The sequence below is a fragment of the Stegastes partitus genome, unplaced genomic scaffold, assembly GCF_000690725.1.
Source record: "Stegastes partitus isolate 25-593 unplaced genomic scaffold, Stegastes_partitus-1.0.2 Scaffold1318, whole genome shotgun sequence".
In the NCBI taxonomy this organism is placed as follows: Eukaryota; Metazoa; Chordata; class Actinopteri; family Pomacentridae; genus Stegastes; species Stegastes partitus.
This window is the reverse complement of record NW_007579049.1, coordinates 136,367-151,800: the sequence shown is the minus strand read 5'-3', so window position 1 is coordinate 151,800 and position 15,434 is coordinate 136,367. Positions and strand designations below refer to the sequence as shown.

Sequence of the window (15,434 nt, the reverse complement as noted above, 5' to 3'; positions counted from 1 at the left end):
CATGATGAAGCACGGTGGTGGCAGCATCATGATGAAGCACGGTGGTGGCAGCATCATGATGTGGGGATCTTCTCAGCAGCAGCCTGGAAGGCTTGTGAAGGTTAAAGAGGGTGAATGAATGCAGCAAAGTGTAGAGAAATCCTGGAGGACAACCTGATGCAGTCTAGTATAGATTACTGAAATACTACACATGTATACAGTCATTTTCAGTGTTTGTTCACTTGTTCCTTTTCTCCATCTCCTCTACCTTCTTGCTGGTTCAGGTATGATGAGCTCAGTGCTGCTGTTCGATAAACTCGTCCCTTCGCTGTCGAGGAAATCTTCCTCTCTGGATCTCCCGACGGACGCCAAGAAGTCGGCCTGAACACTTTAACCGGAGCACAGAGTTCCTGACGGACTGCTCACCGTCTGCCGAGGAAACAGAAGAACACTGAAGAGCACTTTGTATGGAGAGACTTTTATTTTGACATTCGATCGCGGTCTTCCGGGTTGACCTCACATTAGAAGCACATCTAAGAAACTAAACCAATTAATTTTCTGAGGAGGCTGATTGAACACAAAAAACAACACAATACTGGAGTCTAAGACATCTTGTCTAGTTAGGAATCTTTGAGGTTATTTTTTTGTTATTTTTTAATTAGTTACTAAAAGAACGTTTGCATGATTTGTAGGATGTTTATCGTCAGACTGGATGGACGCTGACGTCAGCCTGTTGTCTGATAACAGGAACGTTGTAGCTGCACAACAAACTCTGAGCCAGGTGGTGTTTTTAGGTAGAATCAAGTCTTAACACTAATCAGTCGACTGGAAACTGGAAACTGTTTGATGATATCACACTGTACAGTACTTTTTAAACAGAGCTACAAACTGTGTATTTTATTCCTGTTTATAATTAATGTGACATTCCAGAGCCAAGCACAGAGCAGGAATGAAGCGAACACGTCTGCACGGATTTATTTGGTGCCTTTGAATTATTCTGTAAAGACTAAAAACAGATTAAACTGTACGATCACAGTGTTGTTGGAACTGATTCATTGGTTAGTCGGTGCATTTAAGTCATAGTTTAGTAGAAAAAAAACACGATTAGATGAAAAAATAATCTTGATAAATGATTTTTTTACCTTCATGCTGCATCTTTGGGCTTCAAACTGTTCACACACAAAAAAGTTATTTCAGGACATCAGTAACTTTTCTCCAGTTTTATATAATAAACTTTGAATGGATTAATTGTGAAACAACCAACAGATGCATTAATAAAAAAAGATTAGTGTTGGCTACCTATAAAACCAACAGCAACAAATGAAACGATCGATTTAATGAAGAACTAGAGGAAGGAGTTCAGAAGAATGTGTTTCAAAAGGAGAATGAGAACATAATGAAGCTGACCTTTGACCTTCTGGATATTAAATATAATGACTCTTAGTTTTATCCTTTTTTTAAAATTCAATAATAATCAATGTACGAGCTCCTGACAGATAGTAGTCAATAAAATCACAGATTAAAGTATAAATTTACATTTTAACCGTTAAAAATGGAACAAACCTGTAAAAAAAAATGTCCACGTTAAAAATATGTATTATTAAAAATAGTAATTTTTAGTTTTTTTACAATGTGTGACCGTAAAATTACACTTTCTATGATTATTAAATGAGCTAAAAGCGTGATTTTATTTAGTTATTTGCAGTTATCTGGGGAAAAAAGCTGCATATTAGGCATTTAAAGTGGTAAATATTATTCAAAACGTTAAAGTTTTTGTTTTGAAATATATTAAATTACACAAAAAACAGAATATACAAATTGATTGTAAAAAAAAAACTAATGCCCACATTAAAAATCTGGATTTTCATCAGCAATTTGTTCTTTCACAATTTGTGACCATAAAATTACTTCTAAATCCATTAAAAACATCCTGATTTTACTCATATTGTCAACATGACTTAGTTGTTTTTTACAGAGCTGTGAGCGCAGGACGCCACCGAATCTGAATAAATCAAACGCAAACAGAAGAACTGATACAAAAACTATGCATTTATTGACAATTTCATACAAAGACGTCGACTCTCTGCAGAAAAGTCCGATATTAAATTGGTCTTTAGGTACAAAACAGAAGCAGGAACGTTGTTATTGGAGTTAACAGGAAGATCTGAGCTGCGTCACAGAACATTCAGCGACGACACGACGTGACACAGCAGCTGCAAGGCGACACACGGGAGCAGGAGGCGCTCAGGAGGCGCTCAGGACTTCCTAACGGGAAACGGTCTGACAGGAAAACAGAAAGAGGAGGCGAGTAAAGAAGTGCTGCTGTTCTTCTCTTCAGTCCCACGATGCCACACTGGAGCTCCGATCGCTTCCATCTGCAGGAAGAAAACAGACGAATGAACCCGGACACTCAGGCTTTCAGTGTTTTATCGTTGTTTTTAGTTTATTTTGTTGCTAAATAAGAAAACGTGTCAAAGTCTGAACTGTTTGTTTTGGTCCAAATTTGGACAGAAAACATGAAACCTGTTAGTTCAGACTTCAGCTGATGTGATAGAGTAACTGAATGAGCAGCAAACAGCTCACTGCATATTAGTTTAACTTATTCATTTATTCAGTAGTAGTGTTATCATTTATTAAATAGCTGCGGCGAAAGCTTCCCGTGTTTAGTTGGAATTATTTAGCAAATGTTAAGAAAAGAAACCTCAGGAGAAGCAAAGATGATCAAATGTAAATGCTTTTACAAACTAAAAAGTAAAATGTAAAAAAGAAAAAAGTAAAGCACAGACACAAACACATTTTATAAATAAACGTGCAAAAAGCTCGTCAGTGGACGTCTGAACCGGTCCTGGTGAAACTATCCAGACGCTGAACAACCGGTCGGACTCACCAGTGTTCCACGTCGGCGTCCTCAAACTGTCCGGCCTCCATCGCTGCTGCATCCACCTCCATCCCATCTGTCCACCACAACACACACCGTTAAATATCTTTGGTTCATCTTCTACAACAAACACGCTTCAACTGAAAATCAAGCTGGTTATAGAAAAACAAAGTCCAGATTTATTCGTTAGAGTGTGACACCTGGACGCATGTCAAACTCTATCTGCTGGACTGAAGAAGTTCTGAAGGCTGTTTGCTCTGAGCGCCGTCCATCCACCCCGACCTCCTCCTCCTGATGCTGCTGCTGCTCTTTATAAATGTTCTGACTCTGTTTTCACCTCAACATAACTGGAATCTTCTTTAATAACACGTGGAGGTCATTTCTGGGAGACCTGAACCTGAAGGTTTAATGCGTCTCCTGATCTTATGAGGATCAACAATGATGGAAAAAGCAGCAAAAACTAAAAAAAGACAAATTCTGACCTGTGTTTTTGTACTGTGAGGGCCTGGAACTCTGAAACTATTCACAGTATGAAAGTCAAACTCTGCATGACTTCATTAAATAAACTAAAGTTACTGCAGATTTTTTAAAAACCAGCTGATTGTGGTTTTAATGGTCCTGCAGCTGATCGTAGTGGCTCTATTCCTGCCGTCTGCTCCATTCTGTACGTCATTATTTATTGATCTGTGTGATTCAAACCTTCGAACTCGGCCTTGGTCTCCTCGGTCCGGACCCCGGCCATGTGGTACTGCTGGGCCACAGACTCGGCCAGCATCCCCTCCAGCCTCTCCAGCGTGGCCTGGCCCTCCTGGGTCAGCGCCGACAGGCCCTCGTCACAGGTGTAGAAGGTCGGGATGTCGGCGTGGCCGTGCTCTGACGGAGGAGGTTTAGAGTTAATGTCGCGTTTAAAAGCACTGTTTTAACATTTAATAAGTGTTTATGAGAAACTTTAAAACAGATCCACACACAGAAAGGACTCTTTAGATACTGTAGGTTTGTCAGGTGTGTTTACTGTAACAGCACAAAGAGCATCAAACATCACATGATGGAGTCAATTCAGACACAATCTGCTGCTCAGACTTTGTTCCCAAAACTAAGTTCTGGGGAATATTTCTGGTTGAATTATGAGATTTTCATTTGCTTTTAGACTCAAGAAGTTTTGTAATGTCACCTTCAGGCAGCATCTTACCTGTGAAGCCATTTTAACAGTTTAATGTCTCCAGAACTCACACGGCCTTGAAACGAGGTGACGACGGACAGAAACATTTTCAGCAGATTCAAAATTCAGCTCAGGACAAATGTTTAATTCCTGGTCTTTGAAAATGGAAGAAAGGGCAGAATTTTTTAAAACAGTTTGGGATTATGCCCCCAGAAAGCTCCTCTCAGTGTATATATATATTTATATTTATATTTATGGAGTCTTAGGTGAACTTTTCACCAACTTCTGAGGCTCCAACATCAGCAAACATGAGATTTATTGTGATGTGTGTTGAATTACCATCAGTTTGTTTTTATTTCCTGTATCTGTTCGTGAACATTCAGTAAAAAAAGCCTCACGTGTTGTTAAATTAAAAATGCCATTTTTGTTTTTTTACACTTTTAAGGGTCAATAATCATTTATCTTTGTCATCTTGAAAAGGTTTCACACCAGAATACCAATAAACTGAACCTTTAATTCCTGCCATTATTACCACACATCAGGTTCTACTGATGGTAGAGCCTCAACAGTTGGAGAAACGTGGATCCATCCATAGATATTTACACTTACAGGAGCTTTCTGGGCCCATAACACCACCTCTGTTTGAAAATCCTGCACTCTTTTCTGATTTTTAAGGTTCAATAATTGAAAATATAATCTTTAAAATGGCTTCACAGTTAAGATGTGGTAAAAATACAAAAACTCCCAGGTCTGAAAATTCAGACAAAATACTTGACAGAAGTTAGTTTTGGGTTTGAAACAACAATCTGAGCAACATGCTTCCTGAATTCTGTCCGACTGACGCCTATACATGATGTCTGATGATCAACAGGTAGAATCTGTTCTGGACTAACGAAGTCAGAAGGTGTTGATGTTGTGAGTGTGAGCTGACGGATGTCGTACCTGCCTCTGCAGCCAGACGGTCCAGACGACCAGCCGAGGACGAGGAGGACGGAGACAGAAGGAGAACATGAGTGAGAGAGTTTGTATTCTACAGTGTGTGTTTTGAATCTGCGTGTTCGTGCTGCTGCTCACCGGCTTCCTCCACGTCGTATTCTTCTCCCTCGAAGTCGTTGTCGGAGTCGTCGTCTTCGGGGTCCGGATGCAGAGCCTGACACTCGCACATGGCCGAGAACATGGACTCCACTGAAACACAGAAAACCAGCGCCATGGTCGTACTTTACATCGTTCTCAGTCAATGATTTCACTCATTCAAACCCCCACATATGCACAAACTCTCCTCTAAAACGTTGTGTCCACTCACATGACGCCTTGTCGCTGGGAACAAACCGGATCTCTGTGATGGTTCCTTCATCACCGTCGTCATCGCCGTCGCTGCCGTCGCTGCCGTCGTCGTCTCCGTCGTCATCATCCGCTGCTTTTTCTGCCATTTCTGCTTCGTTCTCATCTGCGAGGAACAAACGTGAAAACGGACGTTCAACCAGCGCGACACTTAAACGTGAGAAATAAAAGCTGCTGGAAGAGAGTCGACGGATGTTTTATAAAATAATTATCTGGGAAAAAAAAAGTATTTATAACACAAAAGGAAAAAAGGAACGTATGTTGACATAAATCAGTAGCAAACAAACGTCTTCTTATTTAATTAACAGAGACACTGAGTCGACTTTTCTAATCTCCAGAACCAGTCGGGTAAAAACTGGCCGACTGATGATTTCTATCGGATCTAAAGTCGTCTCCTCACCGCTGAGCTTGCCGTTGACCATGACGTACAGATGCTCCTGAGGGTAGGCGCTGACGTCTCTGGAGATGGCGTGGAGGCCGATGGTGGGATACTCCAGACAGAAACCCAAACCTGACCCGTCAAACCACGACAGGCGCCTGAGAAGGAGAAACAGAACCAGAACGTGACGACAGCTGAAGACCTAGATTGTAAATCTATGTTGAGGCTTTTTACATGAGCGTTCAGTGATTATTATTGATCAGTTTGCGGGTCAGAGACAGAACCAGGAATCACTTTTTATACTTGTTGTTAACTGATCCTGAATTTGTTTGTAAAATGTCCACACACAAAAAAAAGACCCTGAAGTGTCAGACGCCTTGTTTAGTCCAGTTAAAAGCATAAAACCCCAAAATATTCAACTAATGGTCAAAAACAGAAACTAAAATAATAACACAAATATAAAATGTTCACGTGTGATGTGGAAACAATCTAAAAGTAATCAGATTGTGGTATTAAAATGATTAATTAATTATGAAAATAGCTGCAGTTCTAAAAATTGTGCAGCTCTCTCAGTTATGAATCTTGTGTCCAGAATTTTAACTTAAATTCTGATAAAAACCGACCTTAGCTTCAACCTGAACCTGAGATCACAGATTAAACTGAACATTTTAGTGACAATATAGAAGCTGCTCTCACTATTTAAACACTGGACTGGTTCTGATTCAGGACAGAACAGGTACAAACACTGGACTGGTTCTGATTCAGGACAGAACAGGTAAAATCCAGCAGACACGTGACTGATGTTCGTCTCTACACCTGCATCCAAACACAACAACAGCCGCCATGTGCATCACTTACGTTTCGGCCACGTACAACGTGCCGCAGCCGAGCCTCTGTCCGTCCATCACCGCCGTGGTCTCGGCCTGCTCGTGCCGGACTCCCTCGGTGGGCGGGTGGAGGTTTTTCAGGAGAACCATGGTTAAAGTCTGCGGAGCCGCTGGAGGAACCGGCGGGAGGAAACCAACCGAAGTGCGCCGTCAACAAGCGGCTGTGACCTATTTCTGCTGCCGAGCTGCTGGTTGAACTTCTCCGTGAAGCGGCGCTGGACGGCTGGAGGAGGACAGACGCAGAACCGAGCTGGGCGCTTCTTCTCCGGGTTGAACGGAACCAGGAGGAGCCGCTCAGAGAACAAATAGACGGAGAGAAGCCCGAAAAGTCAAGTTTAACTGCTGCTAGCCGCCCCGAGGTCTGAAACCGCAGGCTGAAATATCGCGATACGTTCAATTACACGGGCAGTCCCTACGTACTCTACGTCATCACGTAGACAAAACATAATGACGTCACTGCGTAAATCAGTGCTTCTGTCGCCTGATGAATGAAAAAATACTTTATTTATCCCAGAAGGGAAATTCAATCTTGTAAAAGCTCACTTTTTTTTTTTTTTTTTTTTTAAATCAATATAACATATATACTGATGGCCAAAGAGTGCATATACACGTCATCTATTTCAAAACGATTAAACAAAACTATACAATAACATAAACTGAAGGTATTCACAACAACACGGAAGCTTTCTGGAAAAAGAAGAATAAATACAAACAAATTTAAACAGAACAGGTCTGTTAAAAGATAATGAAGAATTAGGGGGTGAAAAGTCCTGATCATCAATAAGGCAGTAAATGCAGTGAATTGCATGTTGTGGAGCTCTGAATTTGAAGAGTTCATTCGCAAAAACAGATTACTCCTGTTTTATAGATTTTCAGAAAACTTTTTGTTGTTGTTGTCTGCTTGCGATATCATCAATCAAACTGAAGTTGAGTGAATCTGACTCAGTAGAAATGACAGAAATAGAGATAACTTAAGTTTGACTGATATTGTCTCAGGTAGACGATGGAAAAGTGGGTTTTCTGAAAGTTTGTGAAGATGGAGTTATCTGTTTTTGCAAATTAACTCTTCATTTGTTATTGTTGATCATTTTACCACTCCTACAATATCTGTTCAATAGAAATATTCTACTGAAAAATAACAACAAACAATATACTACGAAAGTCGGAGGTGTGATGAACAAGCTTTTCTTCTTCCTGTGGAGTCTGCAGCACGCTCATAGCTGAATTAATAAATCTGGTTATTTCTTAAATGTTATTCCATAAACTTGTGTTAATGTTCTTTCAAACTGGATTAATGTTTGGTGAACTTTATCCCTGGATTCTACATCCATCTGTAGTTTAATCAAAGCTGCTTTTTGTCTCCACAACTTCCATGTGGTCATGTGTGAGTTTTTGACAGCTAGATTATCATTAGAGATACAAATTCTCTCTTCACCAACAGTCAGCCACATTATCAATCAACACTCAGTTAATAGTTAAAACAGCTAAGGGACATTGGATGTACCTCAGTGTGCTGATTAAGCCATTTTAACCATGAATGCACGACATTTGCACAAAATCAGCTTGACTCGGTCAGTCATAAGGTACAGAAACGGTGTCCTGTGTGTAACCTGGACATTTCCTTGTATTCATCCCTAAATTCAAGTTTTTATTCACCTTTTAATTCTATGTCCGTATTGAATTATAGTCACTCTAAAGGGGTGAATGCTTTTGGAAGCATTTGTTTTACATTTCATATTTTAGTTATGTGATATCAGTGTGTAGAAATCTGCTTTCACTGTGACATGAAAATAAGTTTTTCATTTTCCTTCTCGTGTGAGTGTCCACTTCAGCAGCACTGACTTTACTCCTCATGGCGTTGGTGGTATAGTGGTTAGCATAGCTGCCTTCCAAGCAGTTGACCCGGGTTCGATTCCCGGCCAACGCAGCTTCTTTTTGTCCCATCTTCACTGAAATCTGCTTTAACATTTTACATCGTGTTTCATAATAAAACTATAATCACACCAACCTACACTACACTGCCTCTGCGTATATAAACAACACAAGGTCCAAGCAAAAATACAAACAAAACAAAAGGAGAACAAAAAATAAATAATAATAATGAATCAAAACTTCGCACAAACTAAAGTGTAAATCAATCGAAATGTATTCATCCTTACAGGGTTGTTTAGCATGTATAATTAGGAACAAAAGAAGAAGAAGAAGAACGCAGCCGGAATAAAGCAGCAGAAGAAGAAGTAAACCGGAAGTGGTAGTTTAACACCCGGAAGCGACTGTTTGTGTTTTTGTGTCTGAAAGGCGCCCAATTAGGCTCCGTTATCCGCTATTATTGACACCGGTAACTCCTCGTCGACCCGCAGAGTTCGTCCACCGGCTGTAGGGACTCACCGGGAGTCTGTGTGTGAGCCACCGGCGTGTCCTCCGGTCCCCGGTGCGTCTGGTTGCCGGTAGCCGGGTTAGCTGGCCGTCATGGCGGCTGGAGGCGGCGCGGCGACTCCGCATGTCGGTGATGTTGAAGAAGACGCTTCTCAGCTGCTGTTTCCTAAAGGTCTGCTTGTGTTTCATCACCGATACACGTTCATTCAGGTGCACCGACATGAACCGACAAAAAACGACTAATTCAGCCTCAGATCAGCTGATTTAGGGAAAAGTTCAGCTCAGTTCACAACACTGAGCGACAGATTTTACTGATGCCAAACCTTGATACAACTAATTATTAAACCATTAATGCGGTCTGAAAGTCTCCTTCATATTTTCAATTCTTGTGAACATGTAAATAAGTGAAAATCCAAAGTTGTTTGCATGTAGATCACATCCCAGTCTGACAGGTTACAGCTGAAGGCTCCCAGTCTGGTTGTTGAAACCTTTATTCTACTTTTTGTTTGTGTTTGAGCCTCTTTGTGATTTTGTTTTTGTTTTCATCCGTGTTTTTTTGTGTGTCTTTATGTGATCACTTGTGTTTGTGGTTGTTTAGTGTTTGTGGTTGTTTTGTGTCTCTCTGTGTGTTGCTATTGTTTGCATCTGTGCTTTTTGTGATCACTCTGTGTGTATTTGTGGCTGTGCTGTGTTTGTGTCACTGTTTTGTTTCTCTTTGCGGTCACATTTTGTCTTTTTGTGGTGGCCTTGTGTTGTTCCGTCACATTGTGTACTTTTGTGGACTTTTGTGTGGCTTGATGTGCCTCTTTGTGATTGTTTGTGTTTTTTTTGTGTGCGTGTCATTCTGCAGTTAAAATACACTTTTATTGTGTTTCCTAATCACACTTCCACTAAATCCACTAATTCTAGTTGTACTCTATCTATACCGAGGTCTAGACGTTCTGATCTAACCGTAGTAGTTTTGGACCAGAACCTGCTCTGAAGTTTGTTCCCATTAATTGAATAAATCTCCTAAAATCCTGCACTTGTGTTTTGAACCTCTCTGGTAAAGTAGTCCAGGTCTGTGGAGGTTCTGGATCTGGTCTCATGTGGTATAAACACAAGAATAAAGCAGTGAAATCACCTATTAATGGGTTATACCAGTAGAACAGAAGTTAGCAGAGCAACACTCAGTCGTTGGATGCTGACGCCTCCCGCTGCCTCCACAGAGTTCGAGAACGCCGAGACGCTGCTGAACTCGGAGGTCCACATGTTGCTGGAACACAGGAAGCAGCAGAACGAGAGCGCCGAGGACGAGCAGGAGCTGTCCGAGGTCTTCATGAAGACGCTCAACTACACGGCCCGGTTCAGTCGCTTCAAGAACCGCGAGACCATCACAGCCGTGCGCAGGTACGTTGGCCTCCGACACCACGAGGTAGGACAGTTCAGACTGTTGGAAAAGTTCAGCGCCACCTCAACGCGCTCTACAGCTAAAGATGAACAGAATATACTACGAAATTACCTCAAATTACCCAAAAGAAACTACAAAGACTACAAAGAACCAAAAATATACCACAAACAACCCCAAAAAGAATTAAATTAACCAGAAGTGACCGCAAAGAGACAAAGAATGCTCACAAACAACCACAGAGACACACAGAATGACCAGAGACGTGACTCCAGACCAGGGTTCATCCTCTGACCTCCATCTCTCTGCCTTCAGTCTCCTCCTGCAGAAGAAGCTCCATAAGTTCGAGTTGGCCAGTTTGGCAAATCTTTGTCCTGAAGCTGCTGAAGAGGCCAAAGCTCTGATCCCGAGGTCAGTGCCGGGCTGCAAACAAACACAGACTTTATTTGGGTGAATAATTTGGGTGTACTTTATTCGAGTGAATAAAGTAACAGTTTAAATTGTGTGTTGTGTTTCTCTTGTTTTCAGTCTGGAGGGTCGGTTCGAAGACGAGGAGCTGCAGCAGATTCTGGACGACATCCAGACCAAGAGGAGCTTCCAGTACTGAGGCCGGTTTACACCTCGTTAGTCTCTGTTCACGTCGGACTGATGGTTTCCAGCAGCTTTTCATTCCTTTTACTGTCACAATAAAGTCTAGTTTGTCTTTTTTTTTTAACTCCACGTCTCCTGTTTTTTTTTCCTGTTTTGCTCCCAAAACTCTTCAGTTTCCAGTTTTTAAAGGATCATTCTGCTCCATCAGTGACTCACATTCATCAGCATCATTTACAAACCAGAGCTGTTCAACAGTCGAAAACCTTTAATAGTTTTGATCTGTGATCCAAAGAAGCTTCAGTTTTTGTTCCTAAATAAATAAATGTTTTTTTAATTATAAATAAAACGTTAGACACAACGATGGAGTCAAGCTGAGTAAAACCACGAAGACGTTGCTGCTCGCTGTTCAGTACCGTGATCACTGTCCAGGTAAAGCCTCATACTGTCCTTCTTTACGTCTGGTCCGACCTTGAGCCAGATGTGAGTCAGATGTGTGTCAGATGTTGAGGCAGTACGCAGCAGCGGCGTCGTCCGATTCCTGCAGAGCTTCGGGTAGAACTCCTCCAGACGTCCTCGACATCCTCACCGAGCTGCAGCCGAACAGACTCCTCTCGTAGTCCATCAGCTGCCTCCAGAAGCCGGCGTTGGGTCGGATGAACGGTCGCTGCTCCAGAACCAGCTCATGAGCCCGACGCAGGTTGAGGCCCTCAAACCTGCAGACACACAGCGGGACCACGTCAGAGACGCACAAAATGACCACAAGGTATTATGAGGAGACACAAAACTACCAGAAAACAGAATAAAGCGTCACAAAATGAACAAATTAATACAAAGAGAAATAAAATGACAACAAAGAGACAGAAAACAACAAAAAAGACACAGATAGAAACAAAACAAATGCAATCAAACCCCAAATAGCCACAAATGACAACAAAGAGACTAAAAATGAACCTAAAGACACAAAACAACCACCAATGAAGACAGAGAGATTCAAGCGACCACCAACAGTCTGAGACCAGAACCAGGCGTCACCTCATCAGGTAGGCCAGGACCAGAGCTGGAGACCGACTCCTGCCGGCAGTGCAGTGGACCAGAGTCGACCCAGTCCGGTTCTGGTGGATCCCTTCGGCCACCAGGTCGAAGTACTGGCTGAGGGGGGCGTGAGGCTGGTCCTGGACGGGGACATGAAGGACCTGGAGACCTTCCAGCTCCGGATATGAGACCGAGTCCTCCAGACCGCTGGCGTTAACGACCAGAGACACGTTTCTGCTGCTCAGCACGCTGAGCTTCAGAGCCGAGTCCAGGTCGGACAGGAAGAGACCTGCAGACACCTGAGAGACCCGCATCACCTGTAGAGACAAGAGGCACCTGAGAGACTAGACAGACCTGAGAGACCTGCAGACACCTGAGGCAGATATTTGGAGCTTTGAGTTTTTCTCTCCAACAATGACTGAATTCAAACTAATTTGACCGAACATGTCCCCTGATAACAGCCTTTAATGTTCACTTCCATTTATTTGACAGTGACGTGTACGCTTGCATTTATTTCTACCTTCCTCAAACTATGACGTAAACAAACGTTACTGTTATTTCTTTGTTCATTCCTTCATTTATTTATACATTTACTGACTGATTTATCCACATGTTTTAAACATACAACAGTGAAGTCGGTTCCTGATTCGGCATTTAAGGGAGAGTTAATGGAAACTGAACTTGCAGGGACCTGTTCTCTGTTTCCCACATTTAAACCCCTTTTTTTTGTTTTTGTATTTTCACAACGAGACTGAATCTCACAGACCCAGAAACTGTCATAAAGCCTATTAAGCCTCTAAGGGACGATCTAATCCATTAGATATAGAAGTTTACATGCAAAAAGCAGTGCACTGCACATTTCACAAACAGAATAAAGCTTACAAACCCATAAACTGTGCTTTAAAGACTCTTCAGTCTCTGACCTAATGTAGTCCAGATGAACCAGTCTGGATACAGATGTGCATCTGGTCTAACGTGGTCCAGATGTGGACAATGCAGTGAAATCTCTTTGTTTTCATGCTTTTGCCGAAAGAGAAAAAAGCTTTCACAGAACTAGAAACTGTGATTTAAAGACTTCTATCACTCTATGCAGTAGTTTTTGATGTGGACCTGGTCTTATGTGGTCTACATGTTTTTTTTCAGGTATTTTCACAATGAAAAAATGTTGTAGCGCCGCCTGGTGGTGGAGTTCCAATGTGCACATGTAACTTTAATGTGTTGGAGGCAAAAGGACTAAAGTAGAAAAATGAAAACGACTGAAAACAAGCTTTCGGATGAAAACAGTTCATAAAAAGGTTGATGTCAGAAGTGGGATTCGAACCCACGCCTCCAGGGGAGACTGCGACCTGAACGCAGCGCCTTAGACCGCTCGGCCATCCTGACACTGTGAGAGGAACACGCAGGCGCAGTTATATATCCGGGTTATTTTAGCCGATTTACAGGATTAATATTGTTTGTATGTTGTAATGGATCAATTCTATAAATATCCAGTGTATTGACATAATATCGATGACACAGGAATGAATGAATGAAGCTCCGCGCTGCTGGCGGCCCGCTGAGCGCAGACATGTTCGGGACTTGTCCTGAGTCAGTCACGGGATTATGAGTCAGCGGCGCTCTGAATAGAGTCAGTTTCACTTCTGCTCTCAGTCAGACGGAGGCCACGGACAGGTAAGACCCATCTGACGCTCCTCACACTCACCTGGCGGGTCAACTCAGGGCCTCTCAGCACATTCACACCTCTGACACCTACTAGAAACTAAACCTCGAGCTCGACTCGCGGTTTATTCTCAGCGGAGCTGCGCAGAAACGCCCCAGTTGGGCCACGCCTAACTCCATTCAGAATTCGTGCGCTTTAAGCGCTTCCTTTGCATGCTGTATTTTTGTATGTTGTAAAAGAATAGAAAAATTGTTCTGTGTAATAAGTGAATCTTGTGGAGAATTCGGCTTCAGTTTTATTCATAGAAACTCCCCGGTTGGTCTGATTTGACTCGTTAAACGTTCAGTTTTAGCTGTAAGAAAAGGAAACACACCAGCACTAAATTCACTAAACCACATTTAAAGAAAGCAGCTGCCTTCCTAAGATTAAAGCCGAACAGCTGATCAGCTCCTGAACAGACTCCGTTTAACGTTTAAATACAGATTTGAACTCTAACAGTCTGTCAGGCTTCACTTTACTTATTTATGTTAACGTCCGCTGACAACAAGAAATAAAGAAGTGAAAGTTTTAAGAGATTTTTAAATGGAGTCTGGTGGCAGCAGCGTGTGTGGGCTGCAGGTTGTGGTTTTCTCACCTGTTTGATTCGGATTCAGAAACGTTTCAGACTGAAGCTTATGAAACACCAAAACATCCGTCCGCACGCTGCACAATAAAAGCCTCACACGCTGCTTCAAAATAAAAGTCGAAACCTAAACAGAAGCGTCAGAAAATAAACATTAAAACTATTAAAATTATTAAAATTATCAGCACACTGCGTAAAATAAACCGGAAAATAATCACACCGAGGAAAGACACATTTAGGCATTTTAACTAAAAAAAAAAAAGTGGTTGTCAGATTAGTTTCAGAATACTCTTTTATTGACACTTCGTACGATTTTAGTTTTTATGTTAATAATTATTCTCAACAAACAAATTTTATTGCATATTGTTAATTGTTTGGTTTATATTATTATTGTGTATTGTTTATAATGTGTGTTGTTATCATTTATGTATGCTTTATTAATGATAATTGTGTTATTATTATCATCATTATTTATAGTATTCACATACATTTATTGATAACTGTCTTTTATATATTTATTTATATTGATTATTCATGTTTAAATAATATTACTTATTAACGTTTTGTAATATAAACTATTTTATATTGTTTATTATTATTATTTCATTTTTTCCAGATTATCTTGTATTATTATTATTATTTTCTATATTTTGTTTATTATTATTTCATCTTATTGTTTAGTATTTTATATAGTTTGTTTATTATTATTGTATATTATTTATTACTTTTTGTACAATTCATGAATTACTGTGGATATTTCTTTGTATTTGCATGATTATTATAGGTAATTTGATTGTTTATTTATTATTAGAGTAAATTCATTATTATTTTTATGGTTTATTATTGATTATTTCACATTATTCATCATTGATCATGTTAGATAGTTTATTATTCAGGATTTTATATAAATTATTACAGAATTCAGACTTTTATTTCTGGTTTATTTATTTCTTTTGCTGGTTAATCCAGTGACAATGCAGAGTCAGAAAACCAGCCAGAACTCCACTGGGTCCAGTACCACCCAGAAACTGGTTCTCCCACAGGTCAGGTACCATCCCTCCATCCAAATGCCGGTTGGAGGAGCCAAAACCACCAACAACACCAGAACCAGTCAGACCCAGAAGACCAGAGCTGGAGCTGCAG

At 41.0% G+C, this 15,434-nt stretch overlaps 4 protein-coding genes, 1 long non-coding RNA gene and 2 other non-coding genes across 7 annotated transcripts in view; 4 read left to right on the top strand and 3 right to left on the bottom strand.

The window, feature by feature from the left end:
* The window catches only part of aqp11 (aquaporin 11), a 3,290-nt gene extending 2,278 nt beyond the window's left edge, over positions 1-1,012 (top strand). The window contains exon 3 of the mRNA XM_008298450.1: positions 264-1,012. Within this exon, the coding sequence (XP_008296672.1) occupies positions 264-364 (101 nt within the window). The 3' untranslated portion in view covers positions 365-1,012. The remainder of the gene's footprint in view (positions 1-263) is intronic.
* Positions 1,013-2,007: 995 nt separating this feature from the next.
* clns1a (chloride channel, nucleotide-sensitive, 1A) lies at positions 2,008-7,001 on the bottom strand. The gene is made up of 8 exons (XM_008298451.1): positions 6,595-7,001; positions 5,758-5,894; positions 5,320-5,463; positions 5,091-5,201; positions 4,959-4,964; positions 3,557-3,730; positions 2,867-2,933; positions 2,008-2,354 (listed from the first exon to the last, which is right to left on the bottom strand). Coding segments are annotated over exons 1-8 (759 nt in total). The 5' UTR covers positions 6,714-7,001; the 3' UTR covers positions 2,008-2,353.
* Positions 7,002-8,478: 1,477 nt separating this feature from the next.
* trnag-ucc (transfer RNA glycine (anticodon UCC)) lies at positions 8,479-8,550 on the top strand. The gene has a single exon. It is a non-coding gene; the product is annotated as a tRNA-Gly (tRNA).
* A 313-nt stretch (positions 8,551-8,863) lies between these two features.
* On the top strand, positions 8,864-11,098 carry polr2d (RNA polymerase II subunit D). Its single transcript, XM_008298449.1, has 4 exons — positions 8,864-9,171; positions 10,208-10,388; positions 10,702-10,797; positions 10,915-11,098. Exons 1-4 carry the CDS (start codon positions 9,093-9,095, stop codon positions 10,991-10,993), a joined length of 435 nt encoding a protein of 144 aa, XP_008296671.1. The 5' UTR covers positions 8,864-9,092; the 3' UTR covers positions 10,994-11,098.
* Positions 11,099-11,224: 126 nt separating this feature from the next.
* On the bottom strand, positions 11,225-14,398 carry LOC103369676 (dual specificity protein phosphatase 14). The gene is made up of 3 exons (XM_008298447.1): positions 14,304-14,398; positions 12,010-12,326; positions 11,225-11,690 (listed from the first exon to the last, which is right to left on the bottom strand). The coding sequence occupies exons 2-3, from the start codon at positions 12,321-12,323 to the stop codon at positions 11,474-11,476; spliced, it is 531 nt and encodes a 176-aa protein (XP_008296669.1). The 5' UTR covers positions 12,324-12,326; positions 14,304-14,398; the 3' UTR covers positions 11,225-11,473.
* trnal-cag (transfer RNA leucine (anticodon CAG)) lies at positions 13,310-13,392 on the bottom strand. The gene has a single exon. It is a non-coding gene; the product is annotated as a tRNA-Leu (tRNA).
* On the top strand, positions 13,390-15,383 carry LOC103369677 (uncharacterized). Its single transcript, XR_520848.1, has 2 exons — positions 13,390-13,680; positions 15,261-15,383. It is a non-coding gene; the product is annotated as an uncharacterized LOC103369677 (long non-coding RNA).
* The last annotated feature ends 51 nt before the right edge of the window (positions 15,384-15,434 follow it).

Bases quoted from the DNA above. Each gene is read 5' to 3' on its own strand.
- polr2d (XM_008298449.1), top strand. From the start codon at position 9,093: ATGGCGGCTGGAGGCGGCGCGGCGACTCCGCATGTCGGTGATGTTGAA. The intron at 10,389-10,701 runs GTACGTTGGCCT...CTCTGCCTTCAG, and splicing joins ACCATCACAGCCGTGCGCAG to TCTCCTCCTGCAGAAGAAGC. The intron at 10,798-10,914 runs GTCAGTGCCGGG...TCTTGTTTTCAG, and splicing joins GCCAAAGCTCTGATCCCGAG to TCTGGAGGGTCGGTTCGAAG.
- LOC103369676 (XM_008298447.1), bottom strand. From the start codon at position 12,323: ATGCGGGTCTCTCAGGTGTCTGCAGGTCTCTTCCTGTCCGACCTGGAC. The intron at 11,691-12,009 runs GTGACGCCTGGT...GTGTGTCTGCAG, and splicing joins GTCCTGGCCTACCTGATGAG to GTTTGAGGGCCTCAACCTGC.
- clns1a (XM_008298451.1), bottom strand. From the start codon at position 6,713: ATGGTTCTCCTGAAAAACCTCCACCCGCCCACCGAGGGAGTCCGGCAC. The intron at 5,464-5,757 runs GTGAGGAGACGA...TGTTCCTCGCAG, and splicing joins GGTCAACGGCAAGCTCAGCG to ATGAGAACGAAGCAGAAATG. The intron at 2,934-3,556 runs GTTTGAATCACA...TGTGGTGGACAG, and splicing joins GACCAAGGCCGAGTTCGAAG to ATGGGATGGAGGTGGATGCA.